A 21,931-nucleotide genomic window follows, 5' to 3' on the forward strand; every position below is an offset into this window, starting at 1 on the left:
ATTTAAGAACTTCAATTCCTAATTAAAGGGTTAAAAGCTGGAATCAAACAAGGCAGTCGATTCAAATAGTGTAAGCATGATATCTGTTGAAAATAGATTTTGTAGTATGTATATGTACAACTAACCGTCAACAAGCTTACGATGTCGTAATTGGTGAGCTCATTCGAATTTGTCCCCGTTCGACTCCAACTTTCAATTTTGCAATCGTTTTCAACCATCGATGAGTAACAATTAGAGTTCTCAAAAAATGAGGTATATGGATTGTTTTTAAGTAACAAATAGTGCATTTATTAAAGTTCAGGGACAAATTCGATAGACCATATATATGGAAGAGAGATCATTTTTGGGGAAAATGGTAAACAAAAAATATGAAATTGAGTTTTAACTGATTTGTTTCGTAACGGATTGCTGACAAATATCTTAAAAATCATATGCATAATTGATTCATAAAAGTGAAGAAAAATATATTCATTACTTTTTAAGTGTTTATAAATTATTTAGAAAATTAATAATATTTTATATTTGTACGAAATAAAGTTTCTCTTTATTTATTTTAAATATATATATAATATTTTGGAATAGAAAAAGATTATTTTAGGATATTCATATCACAGGGTTTTAGCCTCTTGGCAAGTACTCAGGCAGCAATGAGTCTGTGAGTGTGTGACGACACCCTCAACCTAAGTGTCAACAAAAAATATATGATTTATTTAAATTTTAATTAAATAGAAGGGAGTTTGATTTTTTTAAATCGAGAAAAAAGGAGTTGACTTTGTTAGGTATGTGAGATCATTAATTAGCTTCATTAATTAATTAGGTTTAACTTTTGAATTAATATATATATATATATATATATATAATTGATCTCGTCCGCACGTTCAGTTCAATTGTTTTTCTATTTTCATTGGAACTATTTTTCTCTCCATTCTCGCAATTTTTTGTTTCTTCAAAGGAAACAAAACAAAATATAATCAAATATCATTTGAAAATTTGTAAGAGAAGTAAGTGCTATAAAATTTGTATAGTAGTAATATTGTAACAATTATACAGAAATCAGTTTCTTTCGAGATTATGATTCGTTTATTGGGTAGAAGTGTGGCTGGATCGAGCAGTGGGTTTAATGGGTCGAGCCAGGTTGAGTGGGTCGAGACCGTGGGTCGAGCATGGGTGTAGTGGGTCGAGCATGTTGCATATTTCAAACGGACGTGGGTTGAGTGGATCGAGCATGTGGGTCGAACAGGATTGTGGGTCGAGTTTGTCACATATTTCAATGGGTCGAATGTATTATTGTCAAATGGTATGGGTCGAGTGATATGCATATTTCAAATGTGGGTAGAGTGTTGCTATGAATTGGTTATCTAATAACATGTGTTATCTATTTACCTATTATTATTTCGAACAAAATATTCATGGATAAACTTCAATAATGGATATCAATCCCATTGTAGCCGTAATCTTGTAGCTGCTGAAGCCAGCATCAAGAAACAACTTCTCTCATTCTTTCTCATTTCTTTCTTTCCCATTTAAATAAACCATCATCAGAATGTCTTGGAAGAGTTTATTATGTTCTTTTAATGTGTTTTTTTTTTGTTGCACCCCAAAACCATGTCGATCACTATCAACCTTCCTCCCTTTTCCTTATTGGAGATTGATATTGCATCTTTGCATTTCTTTAATATTTTGATGCAATCTTCATCCTTCCAATTGTGAAGCACACCCTGTTTGCAAAATGAATATATATAGTCAAAATATAGATGCCAGTTTGGTCAGCTGTTAAAGAAAGGAAGAAAAAAAAGGGAATTGAGGGAAAATGACATTCTAATTTGTGTTTTTCTTGACAAAGATTGTAACATGTTTGTGGTGGAGTGAGAGAAAATGACATTCTAATTGTGTTTTTCTTGACCGAGATTGTAATATGTTTGTGGTGGAGTGGGTGGAGTTTGGGTGAGTGAGTTATTATAATGTGTTGTGGATGGAGTTTGGGTGGAGTGGGGGGAGTTTGGGTGGAGTAAGTTATTGTAATGTGTGTGGTAGAGTGGGTCGAGTAGATGGTATCTGGGTGGAGTGGATGGAGTTTGAGTTGAATGATTTATTGTAATGTGTTTGTGATGGAGTAGATCCAGTGGGTGAAGTTTGGGTGGATTGAGTTTTGTGTTTTTCTTGACAGAGATTGTAATGTGTTTTTGTCTAGTTTTAAGGTTTAGGGTTTAGGTCGAGTGGGTACATTTTGGGTGGAGTGGGTGGAGTTTGTGGTCTGAGATTTGGGGTTTGGTTTAGGGTTTAGGGATTGGGTCGAGTTTGGGTTGATTTTAATTCTAGTAAATAATTTGAGTCGAAGTTGAGTCTAAATGTTAAACATGTTAATATGTAAATAATTTATATTTAAGTTAAACATTTAGATATGAAATAACTAAAAGACAAAAATTAATAATCAAAAGATAATGATTGAGTTTAACATAAAAATTGATAATGTTGTAATATATAATTGATATCTTATGATGATGACGTGAAATATAATTAGAATGTATCTCAAGTATATAAATAATTTATAATTATGAAAACATTTTAATATGAGATATATGTTATAATTTATGTAAGTTGTTAAAAGATATTCATAAAAATGATAACGTTATAACATCATCAGAAATGCTACCAAATGTTAAGTTGTATAGTCGAGCCTAATGTTAATAATATATCGTTTAGTTGAGCCTAATGTTAAGAATGTATTGCAAAATCACTCACTCGACCAATCGAGCATAATGTTCAGTCGACTCATATTCACTCGACCCATGTTTAATATAAGTTGAATTTTTAATATATCTCAATGAGTCGAGCCTCAATGTTTAGTCGTGTGAGCGTGGTCGATGGGTCTCATTTTTAGACGTGTAAGCGTGCGTTGAACATCAGTTGATGGGTCGTAAAGTTAACTTACAATCAAATAATTAATTTCGTCCAAGTTTCGTGGGGAAGTAAATCTGAAAAAAAAAAAAATATTAATTGTAAAAATTTAAATTGTTTTGTGTCATAGTAAAAATTGGGTGGAGGCTCAACCCAATGCCTCGACCCAAACATCAAGCCTCGTCCCATATGTAAAGAGAGTTCTTTACAAGCTCAACCAAGTGTTAAGTTTCGACCCAAAATTCGTTATGTATGTGATGTGTATCGAAATCGATCTATTTAGGATGAGCAATAGGTCGAACAAGAAACCAACTAATAGATCTACACTCGAAGAACATGCTAACCGTGGGTCGAGCTCGACCCAATCAAAAAATCAGTGATAAAAATCAAAATATTAAGTTGAGTTCTTACAAATACGTGATTGTTTCGTTGGATTTCTTCCAAACAAAGGTCTTGTATACTCATTGTTACAACATGTAAAGTAAGAAACCAAATAAATTTGACAAAAATGGTGATGAAAAGAATGATACAAAAAGAACCAGAAATATTGACAAGTGAGATGTAGATTGTGAATATTTTAAAATTTTAATAAATTTTATTATATAAAATTAAAATTAAAATTTAGATTTAAATACACTAATCGACAAAATTATGTTTTAAATAAATTTAAATAAGGGTAAAAAATAAAATACATTCCAAATTTCCAATCCCCTTTTATTGAATTGAATAAATCACTCCCGATTTCCTCATTTTCCCCTCCGTAGATTGTTACAGTTTTGTTTCCTTGGATCTTCGGAAACCATGGCGGTCTTCATTCTTCTGCGAACTCCAATTGCGCCATGTTTGTTTACTCCTGCTAAAATGGTGAATTCTAGCAACAAGAATAAGCTTTTCCAGTTAATTCTCCGCTTCTACTCCGCTTCATCTTCCGCTGCCCCCGACAGAGCTCCTCTGCAGCTGCTGGAGACGGCCTACAAATGGAAACCTTTTCGCAAGAAGAAAGTAGTCATGCGCATCGGCTATGTAGGTTCTGATTACCGAGGTATGGTTCTCTGTTCTTTTTTCCTCTGTGGTGTGTTGCATGATTGATGTTATTAATTAATTGCTGAGGTTTTTTCCCGTTATACTCCATTATACTTTCTGCTGGTGATAAATCTTTTTTATGACACCTCAGGTTTGCAAATTCAAAGAGATGAACATGCGTTTTCTCGTAAGATCTTTTTTGTCCTGCTTTTCTCGGGAACTCCTTATGTTGTGTTCTTGATTTATTCCCCCTCGTTTTCTTTTTTTCTGTTGGTTTCGATGAGATGTTGATTCGATGGGAAAAGGAGCTAAATATAACAGCAAAGTAATGTGATTATCATTTACCTGAACACGCTGACGAAATCACAAATCATTCTATTGATCTCAGACAAAGTGCTGCCTTTAGATGTTATTTTGACTTTCTTGAAAGAAGGTCTTGGTGTATATATCATGGTTTTGACTTTGAAACACCTATTCCTAGATGTGCAAGCAATAACAAATTTCCTATAGCATAATTGTCACGGTGCTAATTACGACTCTTTGTTGCTACTTCTTAGTGTATTGTGAGTGAAGTGACTATGAAGCTTTGATGGAAAATTGTTCTTGCATCAAACTTAATTCGTGGATTTTCCGATGCCTATTACCATGATGACTATATTGTTTGCCTATTCAATTTCAACAAAATTGTTGATTTTATAGAATGCTGCGTGAGACAAGAAGCATTGGATTGGATGTACTTAAACAGGATGGTTTTTTGATATAGCTGTTGAAGGTGAACTAGAAAAGGCAATTTTTAGTTCTGGTGGAATAAGAGAGAGCAATTTTGGGGATTTGCACAAAATTGGATGGGCAAGAAGTAGCCGAACAGACAAAGGGGTAAGCCATATATTACTATATGTTATTTTGCAAAGTAGGTGTATTCCACGTGCATTTTATGTAATTGGTTCGTTTCCTTGTTATGCATTTTAGGTTCATTCATTGGCGACCTTGATATCCCTCAAAATGGAGATACCTGAGTTTGCTTGGAATAATGATCCTAATGGCTTCATCCTTGCTGGTTATATAAATTCACATCTTCCTGAAAACATAAGAGTCTTCAGCATTGTACCTTCACAAAGGTAGTTTGTCTATAGTGATGGTGCCTTTTTACTTAAAAATCGTGATATGGAAGGTACTCCGTAGCCATTTGAGCCCCAATCATAAACTTTGCCACTGCTGAATAGCCTGCAGAAATTTGCAAATGTAGCAAGTTGAGTAACTCGGTTTACCATGTGTTATATCTATTTGATTGACTGAAAGTTTCCAGCGTGGTTCATGTTCTTTTCTGGCGAAACTGTCTTTGTCTGCCTTATGTTTGAAAGAAATTTTGTTTAGCAATGCATCCAAAAATTATCATTTCTTAATTTTGGTACTACCACTTACTTATGTGCTTCCCGAAAGTGAATTCTACTTTCTTTGTGTTTCTTTTACACATTGTTCGCTTATTTTATGAGCATTTGTTGATTGGTCACCTTATTTTCAGGAGTTTTGATGGCAGAAGGGAATGTAGCATCCATAAATATTCTTATTTTCTTCCTGCTGATATTATTGGAGTGAAAAAAACTTCTACTGCTGTTGAAATTGATCACCATATATCATATTTCAATGATATATTGAATGGCTTCAAGGTATTCTACTTAAAATCGATGTGTTTCTTGAGTTGTTTGGAAAATTTGGGTATCTGCTTTTGTTAAATTTTCTATTTTAGAACCAGTAGCAAAAGGTACGATCATTGGTCCGTAGAAATCACCATATGCCTATCTTTTGCAAGTACCTTTTTGTAAATGCAAAGTTGGCCACCTTCTGTGCTATATTATGATATTGTAAACTGAATCTAGACATATTTAATTGGCACTGAAGTTATATCTGTATGCAGAACCTATATAATACACGATCAGACTATTTCAGTGGCTCTGTATTGTCTGAATCAAGTGTCGTTTTATATCTTTCACGAACTAGTTTGTATTAACGAATGGTGTTCCAGGGAGAACATCCATTCCACAATTATACAGTTCAAGCTAAATACAGGAAACAGTTTCCTCTAAAAAGCTGTGGAAATGGTTCTGCCTGGAAAAGGAAAATTTCGTCAAATGTGCAAAACGGCTCCGTGTCAGAGGAAAGTGATGGAGAAGATATTCATGTAACAACTTTGATGACAGATTCTGGAGAGAAGGAGCATAGCCCTCATTTTCCATGCTCCGATCGAACTTTAACCGGACCTTTTGATGAGGAAGCGGACAACTTGAAAAAACTAGATCCCATGTTACCTGTGCTTGCTCGGTGGTTGCATGAACCTGATGCAAAGGACAAACTTACTGGTTCTCGTGTTCGTAAGATTCTTCAGTGTTATTGTGGAAAATTGGAGCAGATGTCTGGTTTGAATTATGTTGAGATATCCATTTGTGGAGAGTCATTCATGCTGCATCAAGTAAGTTCTTCGAGATTTTACGGAGGCCCATTTCATTTTTAAATATCTTTTAGTGTGTTGGTTTGCACGCTTTATGTACGAAACTGGGAAGTGGAGGTTTGGACGAACTGTGTGTTCCATTTAAGAACTCTAGGGTACACAAATAATAACATCCTGGTTCCAGGTATTACTATAATTATAATTATTGAATGTACGTATCTATCATGATTCATGTGTAATACGGGAATGTCCTAGGATGTTGAAGATAAAAGAATGATGGATATACTATGCCTAAGAAATGGAGCAGTCTTCCCCGCCCTTCACCCTACACCAACCTTCGCCCCAACCTCCCTAAACCCGATCAGCTAAACCAAACTGAAAATGCAGGTTCTACATGTTAAGAGGGTAAATAATATGTGCCTCGTCTATTCTTTAATGACCCATACTTTTAAATGGAACGGCCATTTAACATAGTACGAGAGCTTGTCCAGCCTATTTATGAAAAAGCATTCCATTTTTGAGAATGCTGCCTGCACGTAAGGAAACATGTTTTTTAGATTATCATTTAACAGTTAACACTAGTGTTTGTGTTGTATATTTGGTGGTTAATCTATTACACTTTGGCTTACCTTTCTGTTATTGAATACCGTTGCTTAACTTGTTCAAAAACGAATTACCAGATACGCAAAATGGTAGGAACAGCCGTGGCAATTAAGCGCAATTTACTTCCCAGAGACATTTTGCAGTTGTCCTTATCCAAGTTCTCCAGGATTGTTATGCCCCTTGCTCCATCTGAAGTTCTGGTACTGAGGGGGAATGATTTTGATGTCAGAAAACGACCAGGGAACATAAGAAGGCCCGAAATGTTGACACTGGTTGAATCAGAACAGATCCTTGACTTGGTTGATGACTTCTATGGTTCCGTGATGTTACCTCAGTTGGCCACTTTTTTAGACCCTTCAAAGGCTCCATGGAAGGACTGGGTTGAAATACTAGACACGAACACTAGGATTCCTGAATCCCAATTGAATGAAGTTAGGATTGCTCGGTATTTGTGGAAAGATGAATTAGAGTCTCGTAAAAAAAATATTGCAGTTTGATTGAATTTTTTGGGCTTATAGTTTATTATTAGTTCCAACTTTTCTCTAGTTATGTTTAATTTTTTTCATTTAATTTATTCAGTAAATGTATTTCTCCATAGGGGTATATACTTGCAGTAAAATGACGATAGGTTCGTTGAAATATAAAAGAGAAGTTTGTTGGATGTAGAAAATCAACAATTAACACGTCTTTATCACAACGGTTTCTTTTCAAATAACCCCGACCTTAACATAAACCTTGCTGACTTAGAATAATTTAAGCACAAATCATTCAGCTTTTGGGCTTCTGCTAACGACGTGTACAAATAAATTCACTTGTGTTAGGTGTTACGGTGCTTATTTTAACTTTATCCCCATCACCAACAAAGAAACATAAATTTGCACAGGAGAATGAATTACAAATGAACCACAGAACCAAGTCTCAACACCTGCACCAAGGCAACTTCAAGGACTAAAACAAACTTAAAATCAAGATAAGTCGCACATTACTACAGGTTCAAGCATAGAAGCATAATAGTTCTCATACCCAGCTCTAGTTCTGGATTTCAATGGATTGAGAGCTGTTGATATATTTTGCTCCACAAGCTTTCTGGTATGCTCCCTAAAGATGTCTGCAGCAAGCTGAGGAAAAAAACCACCTTTGAAAGCCAGGCAAGATATGTGTCTTCTCATTCTTATAAATTCAACAGTACGGCCAGTGGCATCAAATATTTGATTCCCAGGATTTTTTTGTTTCTTTACCTCGGCCGAAAGTTGGTACAGAAGTTGTGCTTCTCTGAGGCTGATCAACTGAGTCGCGTTAAGATCTAGCAAACATAAAGACGCATAAATATGTTGCAATGTCAACCTATTACTACTCGTTAGTAGAGTGTAGAATGTAGAGACGAATTTACTAAAGTATCAATAATAAGTAAGAGATCATATTCACATATTGGAAGCAAATTCTGCCAGATGGAATCTACATAAATCGATCAAACCAAAAGACTAGACATCTTAACAACATTCAGCTTGTGTCACTTTAAGATACTTTACAATGAAAAAAAATTACATTTTTCCACATACTTACTCTTGGTAATCTGTTAAAGCAGATGCCTAAATACAAGTTAAATAATGGACATGAAATGGAAGAAACATTAATAATTTTTCTTGAAAGATTTTTCGAGACCAACCATAGGAAATAAATCTAACAGGGTTTTCTATAAACGAAAAATGATATCAAGAAACTTGTGGCGCATAAAACAATCACATAAAGGGTATTACCTTGGCCAATCGATTTAAATTTGAAAGCATAGAACCTCTGGGCGTTATCCCGCACAGCAACCTCAACCTGACAGACAAGGTAATTTGATGACTATAGAAATTCTAAAATTAAGCAATGGATTTGAGTTTTATCCGCATTTACCCAAAGAAAACACTAGCATGTGAAAACATATAAACACTAGAAAACCGATTTTCCATTAGATGGGAAATATTTGAAAGCATGTCTGCACATACAAACAAACTGATTATTAAACTTTATAATTAACCAAATAGCTTCTTACTTACTTGCCGTACATATCGCAAAGCTCCGCATTGAATGTTTCATTTTGTTTGCTAACACCGTATCTGAAATATTGTACAATGAGAATACAATAGAAGCAAAAAATGATAAGGTTCACAATCATGCCAATAGTATGAAAAAATAAAAAATGAGCAAGAGTAAGAAACTGATTAAAGTCGAAGAGGGGAGGGCGTAGAGAGAGGAGTTTTTTGGGAAAAAACGCCTACTGTGTGTTTAAAAAAAACTAGGCCTAAAAAAAAACATATAGTAGCCTAAAAATCTAACTGCCCCATTAGGAAAAAGCTAATACAAGTAAAAAAAATTAAGACCATATCAACAAAAAAATGAGACGATGACCTTCTAATTACAAAATTATGGACATTAAATGTCCAGACACTAGAGAAGTGAAAGTGGTCTTTTGCAACCACTCCTGGCGACAATCACCAACACTCTACTCTTGAGCAACTCCCTTGTTTGCCACTTCAAATTGGCCAGTTATCATTCTTGGTCCAAGGTTCCTATTATATATTCGCCTCACAGGTCTTCCAGATTAGAGTTCTCCAAAGATCTTCTGAGTAACAGATAAAACTAAGAACTCTAAAACTTGATGACTGAGAAACTGATTTATTCACAACTGGAAGTGATTGCGAAACCAAGAAAATGCAAAAGCATGGTTCAGTACTCCTTGTAGGTTCCATCCATTGGCTGCTGGACTTGGACCCAATATTCATATCATGATTGTATTTTAGAAACTTCTACATATTCTGGAAAATATCCGTTCTGTAGGTTTCATCAATCATTATAGAATGAACTATAATGATAGCCATCGTTCCTGACACAACTAAAGATAGAGCCAGTAATAAAGTAGTTTTAGCAAAATTAAACAGCCAACCATCAGATAAAATCATCTGAAAACCAGTGAACATGCTATGCAGTAAAATTAGATTACTTGTTCGCTATGGCTTCAATATCTTCCTTCTTCAGAGCCCCAGGATCATCACAACCCACAACGTAATTGTGCAAACTAGCAGCCGCGACTTCTGGCACACAGGAATTCAGCTCAAAAGCAGCCCCAGCTCCAGCTGCCCAAAGAACCACAGCCCCACCAATCCCGGAATTGCGAGACCCTCCAAACCTATACCCAAGCCCATATCCAGAAGCAACGGCAGCAGCAAATATAAGTGCGGAGCTGGAAAATTCGGATGGGTGGTGACATAGCCTCCGCCTGGGAGTGGACGCCAGTCAGCTCCCTCTTGTCTCCACACACATCAGGCTAGACTACGGCGGCTGGGGGTTGGGAAGAAGATCGGGTGACGGGTATTCTGTAGCGGTGAAGGCGGAAATGGGTTTTGCATAGGCTAAGCGGGAAGGCCTGCAGATAAAGTGGGGTGCAAGAAGAGTTGTCGTGCTTGGAGAAGATGGATTAGTAGCTGTATAGATAATTGATGGGTTCATTGCAATTTTGATTGTATGATCCGGTAAGGGTTTTACGCTGGAGATTGCGGGGATGGTAGAAGCAGCAGGGTGGAAGGAGAAGAAGACAAAAAACCTGCTTGTCTTACATCTCCTTCCTATTACATGTAAATAAAAAAATAGGTACTGTAAAAACATGACATCAAAGAAAATTAATTCCAATAATTTATGGTTAAAATTCGTATTATAAAAAAATACGACTAAAAATCGAATTCAACATATAATTATAATAAAAACACTCATCTGCGTATAAAAAACAAACACTACTTGACTCTATTTTCTGCTAGAATTCTCGTTTAGAATATATATATATATATACACACACTAGAAAAGTGTATGTGCGTTGCACGTGAGCAACTAAATTGCTGGAAATATAAGTACGAAATTTTGATAATATTTAAATGAATTTAAATATGACTAATATCATTTATTAATTAAAACAAACCAAATCACAAAATCAAAAATTATGACCATAGACGATATATGAATCGGAGAAGTTATCTTATCCACATGACACACTTTTCAATATACTTCTTTGTTGATTTTGATAACTCAATAACTCTTTGTCGTAGTTTGTTATAATTTACATATAACAATTTGGTATACTCAACAAGTATATGATCGTCTTTAACATCTATTATGTTAGTTAAAATCCTCATCTGGGATCTGACATGCTCGTAGTTTACTTCCTTATCAAGACGTTTTTTCGGTTTTCTACGCTGTTTTTATCCAGTAATCTTATTTTCTGAATATTTATTTTATTGTTGAATGATTTTTCAGTTTTTGATAATCATCAACTATAACTCATAAGAATAAATGTTGTTTTTAGTCGTGATTGGTTTTTACTTATGAATAAAATTATGTATAACCAATATATTCTTCAACAACCTAACCAATGAATGATGCTGTAATTTCTTCAAATATCGTGATATTTGTGATATCATTTTTATATATATAGTATCAATATTATCAACATATAGCTATAACTTTAATAAATTTTTAACAATTATTTCTCAATCAGTATGAGAAAAAAACTTGAAAATCTTTTCAAATGACTATATCTTATAACTGTGTCATCGTTTAATTTGACGCAATTCAGGAAAGTCATTTCGTTCGTCATTTTTTAGAAGATTTGAAACAATGATTGCGTGCATCATATCATGGGGATGATATAGTTTCAATCTCATAAACAAAACAAATTTTATTCTATCGGGTTTACATTTTGTTTTATAATATTTTATATATTGTGGAACGACATACAAAATTATTATTGTATTTTAAAAATCTTGAGAAGGACACGGATAATGTATTTAAGATATGTATATGAGATATCATTCAAATATATATATATATATATATATATATATATATCAAAGTATTTGTCTTATCCAATATCTCATCTAATAGTACAACTGTTTAGATTTCATGAGCATCTTATAATAGACAAAATTAATTTGATGAAATATTATATAATTCAATTTGAATTTCACTATTCGGCTAAGTGAATTTATTTGGCGAGTAGTTCTCTATGTTACCATCATATATCTCATGAATTAGTTTGTTAGCCATTTTAACTAAAAAAATAGACAAAAACAACCTCTTAGCCACCTCGAAATCTATCAAGATAACATTGGAAGAAATAAAGTGCAACCGGCTCAATATCCCAATTTACTAAAAATGCACAAAATTGATCTATTGTGTCCACAAAGCTTTATAATTGTTCTCGTACCATTAAAAATAGAATGAGAATTATACACATTTTTTTCATGTATTTCTTTTTCTGAATGAAGAATTTTTTCTTTTTGTTTATTCTTTGAGAAATATTGATATTTTATATGGCATCAATATGTTGCAAATCATGAAGTAGCAACATAATCACTATATAACCCTTAAAGATTTACATATACAGTTTTCCAAATTCTTCTTCATTGTGCTGCGTTGAAATTTAAATATGAATTATTCTTGATCTTAATATTTTGCTTTAAACACGCCTTCAAATATATATGTATATGTTTAATGTCACTTAGTTAGACCTAATTTCAAATATCTAGAAAATATGTTTGAATTATATCATACAGAAATATGAACATAGTAATACACAACATTATTTTCTTAAACATGTTTTTTTGCATCCACTATGTTTATCATAAATTTTTTGTTCAAAATTCGATTCAATTATTAACTATATGTATAAAGAGCCAATAAATTATATAATTCACAGAAATCATATATTACCCTATTCGTAGAACATAAGACCCAAAATATGTGGCTTTGATTGGTGTACTCTCACACATATTTTCATATAAACAACATGACAAATAATAGAATATCAGAAAAATCAATTGCCGCCAACAATACTAAACAAAATGAATTTAAAAAATTAATGACACAAACAAACTCCATAAAAAAATGATAACTCAAAGTTCAAAAATAATTTATTTACTACAATAACAAAGAAATTGAAGTATATACGAGCAACAAAAAACATAAATCACTCTCAAATTAAAAACTAACTCATATTATTCAAAAATTTTATAAATTTTTCAATATTTTTTCAAAAAAAGAGAAGGCGCCTTATTAACGTCATGGTTACATAAATGTTTTACTTTTTAAAAAAAACACAAAGGAAAAAATGGTGCCTCAAAATCATCATGAAAAATCCTTTAATAAAACCTTAAGAAATAAAAATATAATACGAATTCACACAATTTTCCTTAAATCAAAGAAAAATATTAGATCATTGACAAAATATATCTGACAACGACAAAACATACGTTAACTTGTGATACAATTAAAATTTAGAATCATGCATAATCATTTGATCAGAACAAAATCGTATGCTAAATTTACTTGATATTATATCTTTTAACAATTTATCCATGTTTGTCGTCCACCAGAGGAATCATAGATCCACTAATTTTTTTAGTCTACCTATTAATTTCGCCATAAATAATGCTACAAAAATAATATAATCAAGCACATAAAAACTCAAATTCAAATACCTTCAATCAATTTAAAAAAAAATTTTGAATAGAGAATATAATAATATTGTAAAAATTTTGAATACTGATTTATAGACAGAAATCTGAAAATACATTTGTTCCAATAAATAAAAAAATATTATCTCTTTATATTCTGATATATAAGCTAAAAACGAAGAAACATTTCATCATTTTAATATTTTCTATGTCACTTCAAACTAAGCAATCTAAGCAAACTGAAAACATGCATTATGTGTTTAAGAATTAACAAAATATCTCAAGGAAAAAAATTAAAAATAATCATTTTCGTGGGATACATGGTTTTGTTTTATATTTTTTTCGGTGAACAAACAAATCACATAAGGAATCTAAACACAACATGATCAATACAAACAACATATAACACTAAAACATGTACTGTTATGTTAAAAAACTCATCTCATTGCAAAATCACAAAATGATCAAATGAAGCATATTATTTAGTAATATTTATTTAGCAGCATATATAAAAAATTGACTAAATAACTTAAAAACAGTGTTTGGAATAACTTACATACAAACATTTCTCTCAATCATGTATCTCTATTGACACATAAAGAGTTTGAAAATATCTTTATTCTAAACGGGAGAAATAATTTTTATATAACCTTAATATTTATTAATAATTTATTTTTATTTAATCCGACTCCTCTCCCTTCATCTGCCCATTATTACCTATTATCAATATGGTAGATGTTTTTCATGAATTTGACGGAAATGTATAAATTTAATAATTAAAATTAAATTTAAAAGTAAATTAAAACAATAATTAGTTTGATTGAGTTAAGTACACTATTAATGATCTTATTATACTAACATAAAAACTGGCTTAAATAACATCATGAACATGACCAATTGTAAAACAAAAAATGGTAAAGTTAAAAATGAAAATCATATATTTAATAGATAATATTTATTTAATATCATATATCGAAAATTGACTAAATAGATTAAATGTGTATATTGAAATCACCTACATACAAATATTTTCTCTCAATCACATATATTTGTTGATAAATAAATAGTCTTAAAATATCTCTATTGTAAATAGAAAGAAGATGTTTTATATCACCTTAATATTTTTTAATTATTTAGTTTTTTTCAATGTCACTCATTTCCATTCGTCTTCCTATTATTACTTTAATGTTTGTAATATTAATAATTTTTTTTAATGTATAACATTATGAGAGTGATTTTCTATTAATTTGATGTCATTGTATAAATTAAAGTAATTAAATTTAAATTTAAAAATAAAAGTAAAAGTAAAATTAAAATAATAAGTAGCTTGATTGAATTAAGTGCTCTATTAATAATCCTATTAAACTAACGTAGAAAATTTTATTAAAGAATATCATGAACATTATACAAATTATAAAACAAAAAAAAGGTAAAATAGTAAGTTCACAAAGTAAAATCAAAATAATAATTAATTTGATTGCGTTAAGTACACTATTAATTATCATATTAAAATAATATGAAAAATGACAATAAACAAAACGGTAAAATAGTAAGTTTACAAATAAAAGTCATATATTTATAATAATAAAATAAAATAAAATAGATGTTAGTAATATTAACAATTTTTTTGAATGTATAACATTATGATAAATTTATAAGTGAAATCAAAATAATAATTAATTTGATTGAGTTAAGTACACTATTAATTATCATATTAAACTAACATGAAAAATGACTTAAAGAACCCCATTAACATGACAAAATATAAAACAAATGAAAGGGTAAAAAAGAAAATCCACAAATGAAAATTAAGTACACTATTAATTAACATATTAAACTAACATAGAAAATTACTTAAATAACCAAATGAACATGACAAATTATAAAATAAATAAAATGGTAAAAATGTAAGCTCACAATTCAAACTCATATATTTATAATAATAGATATATATATATATATATATATATTATATATATATGCGTGTAAATATAATATTTAAAAAAAAAAAAAACTGAATGTTGCTCAGCTTTCATAACATATAAGATCAATATGATATATTTTTATCCAAAATTTCTTAATAATTTGGTCAATGATTTTGTTACGCGATATTTTTACATAATTGATTTTTTAAACATAAAATAGGTTTGCAAAAACTTAAAAACTAGGTTAATGTTTATTTTATTCTCTTTTATTTGTCATTTTTTCCCCGAAAATGGTCTTTTCTTATTTGATTTATCGAATTTGTCCATTAACTTTCTTTAAATGTACTCATTTTCATCCATATTGTCAAACACATTTGATCTTCCTAAATTTTTAAAAAATGACGAATTGTTATCTCTCCTAATTTATTTTTCCTACCTCGATTCCTCATCAGCGATGGATGATGATAATAATTAAATGGTTAAAAGCTGGAATCAAAAGATAATCAATTCAAATAATGTAAGCACGATATCTTTCATGTTGAAAATATATTTTGTAGTATTTATACGTACAACTAACTATCAACAAGCTTACATGGTCGGAATTGGTGAACTCGATGTCCATCATGGATGATTGACAATTAGTGTTCTCAAATTTAGAGGGAAAAGTGAGGTATTAACAAAGAGTGCATTTATGAAAGTTTAGGGACAAATTTGATAGATCAAATGGATGAGAGATCATTTTTTAGGGAAAATGGCAAATAAAAAAAGTATAAAAACGTGTAAAGGATAGCTGACAGACATCTTGAAAATCATATGTATAATTGATTCATAAAAGTCAAGAAAAATATGTTCATTACTTCTTAAGTGTTTATTCATTAGTTTAGAAAATCAATGATATTTTATATTTGTACAAAATAAAGTTTCTCCTTATTTATCTTAATTATATATATATATATATATATATATAATATTTTGGAAAAGAAAAAGATTATTTTAGGATATTCATATCACAGGGTTTTGGCATGTACTCAGGCAGCAATGAGTCTGTGAGCGTGTGACGATACCCTCTGCCTCGATTGTTACAATTTTGCTTCCCTGAATCTTCGAAACCCATGGCGGTCTCCATTCTTCTGCGAACTTCAATTGCCCCATGTTTGTTTACTCCTGCTAAAATGGTGAATTCCAGCAACAAGAACAAGCTTTTCAAGTTAATTCCCCGCTACTCCGCTTCATCTTCCGCTGCCCCCGACACAGCTCCTCTGCAGCTGCTGGAGACGGCCCACAAATGGGAACCTTTTCGCAAGAAGAAAGTAGTCATGCGGGTCGGCTATGTAGGTTCTGATTACCGAGGTATGGTTCTCTGTTCTTTTTTTCCTCTGTGCTGTGTGGCATGATTGACGTTATTAATTAATTGCTGAGTTTTTTTTTCCTGTTATACTCCATTATACTTTCTGTTGGTGATAAATCTCTTTGATGACGCCGCAGGTTTGCAAATTCAAAGAGATGAACACGCGTTTTCTAGTAAGATCTTTTTTGTCCAGCTTTTCTTGGGAACTCCTTGTGTTGTTGTGTTCTTGATTTATCCCCCTTCATTTTCTTTTTTTTTCTGTTGGTTTCGATGAGATGTTGATTCGATGGGAATAGGAGCTGAGTATAACAGCAAAATAATGTGATTATCGTTTACCTGAACACGCCGACGAAATCACAAATCATTGTATTGATCTCAGTCATAGTGCTGCCTTTAGATGTTATTTTGATTTTCTTGAAAGAAGGTCTTGGTGTATATATCATGGTTTTGACTTTGAAACACCTATTCCTAGATGTGCAAGCAATAGCAAATTTCCGATAGCATAATTGTCACGTGCTAATAACGACTCTTTTTTGCTACTTCTTAGTGTATTGTGAGTGAAGTGACTATGAAGCTTTGATGGAAAATTGTTCTTGCATCGAAATTAATTCGTGGATTTTCCGATGCCTATTACCATGATGACTATATCGTTTGCCTATTCAATTTCAACAAAATTGTTGATTTTATAGAATGCTGCGTGAGACAAGAAGCATTGGATTGGATGTACTTAAACAGGATGGTTTTTTGATATAGCTGTTGAAGGTGAACTAGAAAAGGCAATTTATAGTACTGGTGGAATAAGAGAGAGCAATTTCGGGGATTTGCACAAAATTGGATGGGCAAGAAGTAGCCGAACAGACAAAGGGGTAATCCATATATTATTATATGATATTTTGCAAAGTAGGTGTATTCCACATGCATTTTATGCAATTGGTTAGTTTCCTTGTTATGCATTTTAGGTTCATTCATTGGCGACCATGATATCCCTCAAAATGGAGATACCTGAGTTTGCTTGGAATAATGATCCTAATGGCTTCATCCTTGCTGGTTACATAAATTCACATCTTCCTGAAAACATAAGAGTCTTCAGCATTGTACCTTCACAAAGGTAGTTTGTCCATAGTGTTGGTGCCTTTTTACTTAAAAATCGTGATACAGAAGGTACTCCAGTAGCCATTTTGAGTCCCAATCATAAACTTTGCCACTGCTGAATAGCCTGCAGAAATTTGCAAATGTAGCAAGTTGAGTAACTCGGTTTACCATGTGTTATAACTATTTGATTGACTGAAAGTTTCCAGCGTGATTTATGTTCTTTTCTGGCGAAACTGTCTTTATCCGCCTTATGTTTGAAAGATAGCCAGAGAGAAAGGTAAAAGAGAAATATTAAATGTTTGTACTGTGTACACAGTTATGGTTTTGTCTAGCAATGCATCCAAAAATTATCATTTCTTAATTTTGGTACTACCACTTACTTATGTGCTTCCCAAAAGTGAATTCTACTTTCTTTATGTTTCTCTTACACATTGTTCGCTTATTTTATGAGCATTTGTTGATTGGTCACCTTATTTTCAGGAGTTTTGATGCCCGAAGGGAATGTAGCATCCGTAAATATTCTTATCTTCTTCCTGCTGATATTATTGGAGTGAAAGAAACTTCTACTGCTGTTGAAGTTGATCATCATATATCATATTTCAATGATATATTGAATGGCTTCAAGGTATTTTACTTAAAATCGATGTGTTTCTTGAGTTGTTTGGAATTTGAGTATCTGCTTGAATTAAATTTTCTATTTTAGAACCATTAGCATAACGTATGATCATTGGTCTGTAGAAGTCACCATATGCCTATCTTGTGCAAGTACCTTTTTGTAAATGCAAAGTTGGCCATCTTAATCAACTGTCGTTTTATATCTTGACGAACTAGTTTGTATTAATGAACGATGTTCCAGGGAGAACATCCATTTCACAATTATACAGTTCGAGCTAAATACAGAAAACAGTTTCCTCTAAAAAGCTCTGGAAATGGTTCTGCCTGGAAAAGGAAAATTTTATCAAGTGTGCAAAACGGCTCCATGTCAGAGGAAAGTGATGGAGAAGATATTCATGTAACAACTTTGATGACAGATTCTGAAGAGAAGGAGCATAGCCCTCATTTTCCAGGCTCTGATCGAACTTTAACTGGACCTTTTGATGAGGAAGCAGACAACTTGAAAAAACTAGATCCCACGTTACCTGTGCTTGCTCGGTGGTTGCATGAACCTGATGCAAAGGACAAACTTAGTGGTTCTCATTTCCGTAAGATTCTTCAGTGTTGTTGCGGAAAATTGGGGCAGATGTCTGGTTTGAATTACGTTGAGATATCCATTTGTGGAGAGTCATTCATGCTGCATCAAGTAAGTTCTTCAAGATTTTATGGAGACCCATTTCATTTTTAAATATGTTTTAGTCGTTTAGTGTGTTGGTTTTCATGCTTTATGTACGAACCTGAGAAGTGGAGGTTTGGACGAACTGTGTGTTCCATTTAAGAACTCTAGCAAGATGATGGATATCAAGTACCAGTTCCCGCAATATTTTACCTTCTAGGGTACATAAATAATGACATCCTGCTTCCAGGTATTACTATAATTATAAGTATTGAATGTACGTATCTATCATGATTCAAGTGTAATACGGGAATGTCCTAGGGAGGTTGAAGATTAAAGAATGATGGGTATACTATGCCTAAGAAATGGAGAAGTCCTCCCTGCCCCTCACCCTACACCTACCTACCCGGATCACCTAAACCAAACTGAAAATGCAGGTTCTACATGTTAGAGAGTAAATAATATGTGCCTCATATATTCTTTAATGGTCCATACTTGTAAATGGAACGGCCATTTAACATAGTACGAGAGCTTGGCCAGCCTATTTATGAAAAAGCATTCCATTTTTGAGAATGCTGCCTGCACGTAAGGAAACATGTTTTTTTAGATTAGTTGGTCATTTAACACTAGTGTTTGTGTTGTATATTTGGTGGTTAATCTATTATACTGTGGCTTACCTTTCTGTTATTGAATACCGTTGCTTAACTTGTTCAATAACGAATTACCAGATACGCAAAATGGTAGGAACGGCCGTGGCAATAAAGCGCAATTTACTTCCCAGAGACATTTTGCAGTTGTCCTTATCCAAGTTCTCCAGGATTGTTATGCCCCTTGCTCCATCTGAAGTTCTGGTACTGAGGGGGAATGATTTCGCTGTCAGAAAACGACCGGGGAACATAAGAAGGCCCGAAATGTTGACATTGGTTGAATCAGGACAGATTCTCGACTTGGTTGATGACTTCTATAGTTCCGTGATGTTACCTCAGTTGGCCACTTTTTTAGACCCTTCAAAGGCTCCATGGAAGGACTGGGTTGAAATACTAGACGCTAACACTAGGATTCCTGAATCCCAATTGAATGAAGTTAGGATTGCTCGGAATTTGTGGAAAGATGAGTTAGAGTCTCGGAAAAAGATTGCAGTTTGATCGAATTTTTTTGGGCTCATAGTTTTTATTAGTTCCAACTTTTCTCTGGTTATGTTTAATTTTATTCAGTAAATGTATTTCTCCAAAGGGGTATATGTACTAGCAGTAAAATGACGATAGGTTCGTTGAAATATTATAAAAGAAAAGTTGGTTGGATGTAGAAAATCAACCATTAGCACGTCTCTATCACAATGGTTTCTTTTCAATTAACCCCCGTCGGTAAGACCTTTTAACATAAAAATGCAAAAATGGCCATAACAAATTTATTTCAAGGCATATGGGTACCAGCGAGTGCCATATCTTGCAGGTACAAAAAGTGTTCGACAATACAAAGTTAAACAAATAAACGCTTGGACAAGACATGAGTAACACATTGCTAAAGCGGGACGGAGCACAACTGCCCCCCCTGGTTGCAAATGATATAAATAAAGAATGTTTCATTTAGTAACATCCCTCTGCTCTCCAGTAGATGATCGAGGTGTGAAACTCAGTCCCAGTCCAAATAAAGAAAAGCAAATACTTTCCAACATTTACATCAGCAAAAATAACGAACCTGATTTTTGTTGACGCCTTCTACGGTCGGATACACTTGATATGTTTGTCCTTTGATATACAAGTGCACTGGCTCCACGTTGTCATTTTCTCAGTGAAGTAGTCTTGAGCAGTTTTTGAAGGTTACCGAATGAATGGAACCAAGTGTCTAAACTTTGTTCTATTTCCATTCGGCAAGAAGAAAATCTTCTTCCAATTGTCCTCTGAAATGAATACCACTTAACTAGTCTTTGCCTGTCACGTGAAATGTCATATTCAAAATTTGAAAATTATCAATCCACAACAAATGGATGTTTATTTATCCATACATGGTTCCCCTGATTGTAAATAAAAAGCGCAATGGAACACTTAAAAGCTGAATTATTCAGCACAATGAATATCAGAGAGGATCTAAACTGGAATAAAACGGAAAGGATGTGATGGGCTTTGTGGAACCAAAGATTGTGTTTCCTTATTTGATCAATTGACAATAGACCTGCCTTTGGCTTTTTGCAAGATGAAAAAAGGGGAGGAACTCTGTTCATATTTGGAGGGTTGGCTGCGATGGGACATGGGAGCGGCGTTGTGTGTGTGTTTGTGGTTGTTTGGTATGAATATGTACTGTTTCTAGCTGTGCTTTTCTTTGCAACAGATTCCTACCTTGCTAGCCATATGTATATCAAAACATGTCTGTGATATTATTACATATGCAGTATTTAATGGTGTATTATAAAATATATTACAATTTTATATTTTTTTTTTTCGAAAGTACAAGTTGTGTAACATATCTTAAATCTTTTAATATACATGAATGTTTCATTTTGGGATATTGAGTTGTTAATGAACAAGATGTACTTCTATTTATCGAAAATATCTTCCGTTTCGTATAAATAGGATTCGATGTATCGGTTTTATTGAGTAGAATGTTTTACTCTGTATAAACATACTCTGAGCACCGAAATTAGATCTTTACAATAAAAAATTACTTCTATGAAAGAAGAATTCGTAACTTCTATTCAAGCAGTTTATGTACCTGCAAACTATTTGACTGAAACTTTATAGAAAGATTTTGATTTTACTTTTATTGTTAACAATGAAAAGAATATATCAAACATCAAAATTTAAACATTATTTATTTATATGTTAGTTAAGAAAATATAAT

At 32.6% G+C, this 21,931-nt stretch overlaps 2 protein-coding genes and 1 long non-coding RNA gene across 3 annotated transcripts; 2 read left to right on the plus strand and 1 right to left on the minus strand.

Moving 5' to 3' along the window:
* Positions 1-592: 592 nt before the first annotated feature.
* On the plus strand, positions 593-7,519 carry LOC142550116 (putative tRNA pseudouridine synthase). Its single transcript, XM_075659355.1, has 8 exons — positions 593-684; positions 3,663-3,940; positions 4,073-4,108; positions 4,685-4,797; positions 4,891-5,039; positions 5,444-5,588; positions 5,945-6,388; positions 7,048-7,519. Exons 2-8 carry the CDS (start codon positions 3,700-3,702, stop codon positions 7,465-7,467), a joined length of 1,548 nt encoding a protein of 515 aa, XP_075515470.1. The 5' UTR covers positions 593-684; positions 3,663-3,699; the 3' UTR covers positions 7,468-7,519.
* LOC142550127 (uncharacterized) lies at positions 7,450-10,577 on the minus strand. Its single transcript, XR_012821291.1, has 7 exons — positions 9,957-10,577; positions 9,013-9,072; positions 8,728-8,794; positions 8,209-8,273; positions 7,994-8,088; positions 7,705-7,895; positions 7,450-7,577 (listed from the first exon to the last, which is right to left on the minus strand). It is a non-coding gene; the product is annotated as an uncharacterized LOC142550127 (long non-coding RNA).
* A 5,811-nt stretch (positions 10,578-16,388) lies between these two features.
* On the plus strand, positions 16,389-20,400 carry LOC142550122 (putative tRNA pseudouridine synthase). The gene is made up of 7 exons (XM_075659359.1): positions 16,389-16,733; positions 16,869-16,904; positions 17,485-17,597; positions 17,691-17,839; positions 18,304-18,448; positions 18,680-19,123; positions 19,822-20,400. Exons 1-7 carry the CDS (start codon positions 16,496-16,498, stop codon positions 20,236-20,238), a joined length of 1,542 nt encoding a protein of 513 aa, XP_075515474.1. The 5' UTR covers positions 16,389-16,495; the 3' UTR covers positions 20,239-20,400.
* The last annotated feature ends 1,531 nt before the right edge of the window (positions 20,401-21,931 follow it).

This window comes from Primulina tabacum, chromosome 1, assembly GCF_025594145.1.
Source record: "Primulina tabacum isolate GXHZ01 chromosome 1, ASM2559414v2, whole genome shotgun sequence".
NCBI lineage: Eukaryota > Viridiplantae > Streptophyta > Magnoliopsida > Lamiales > Gesneriaceae > Primulina > Primulina tabacum.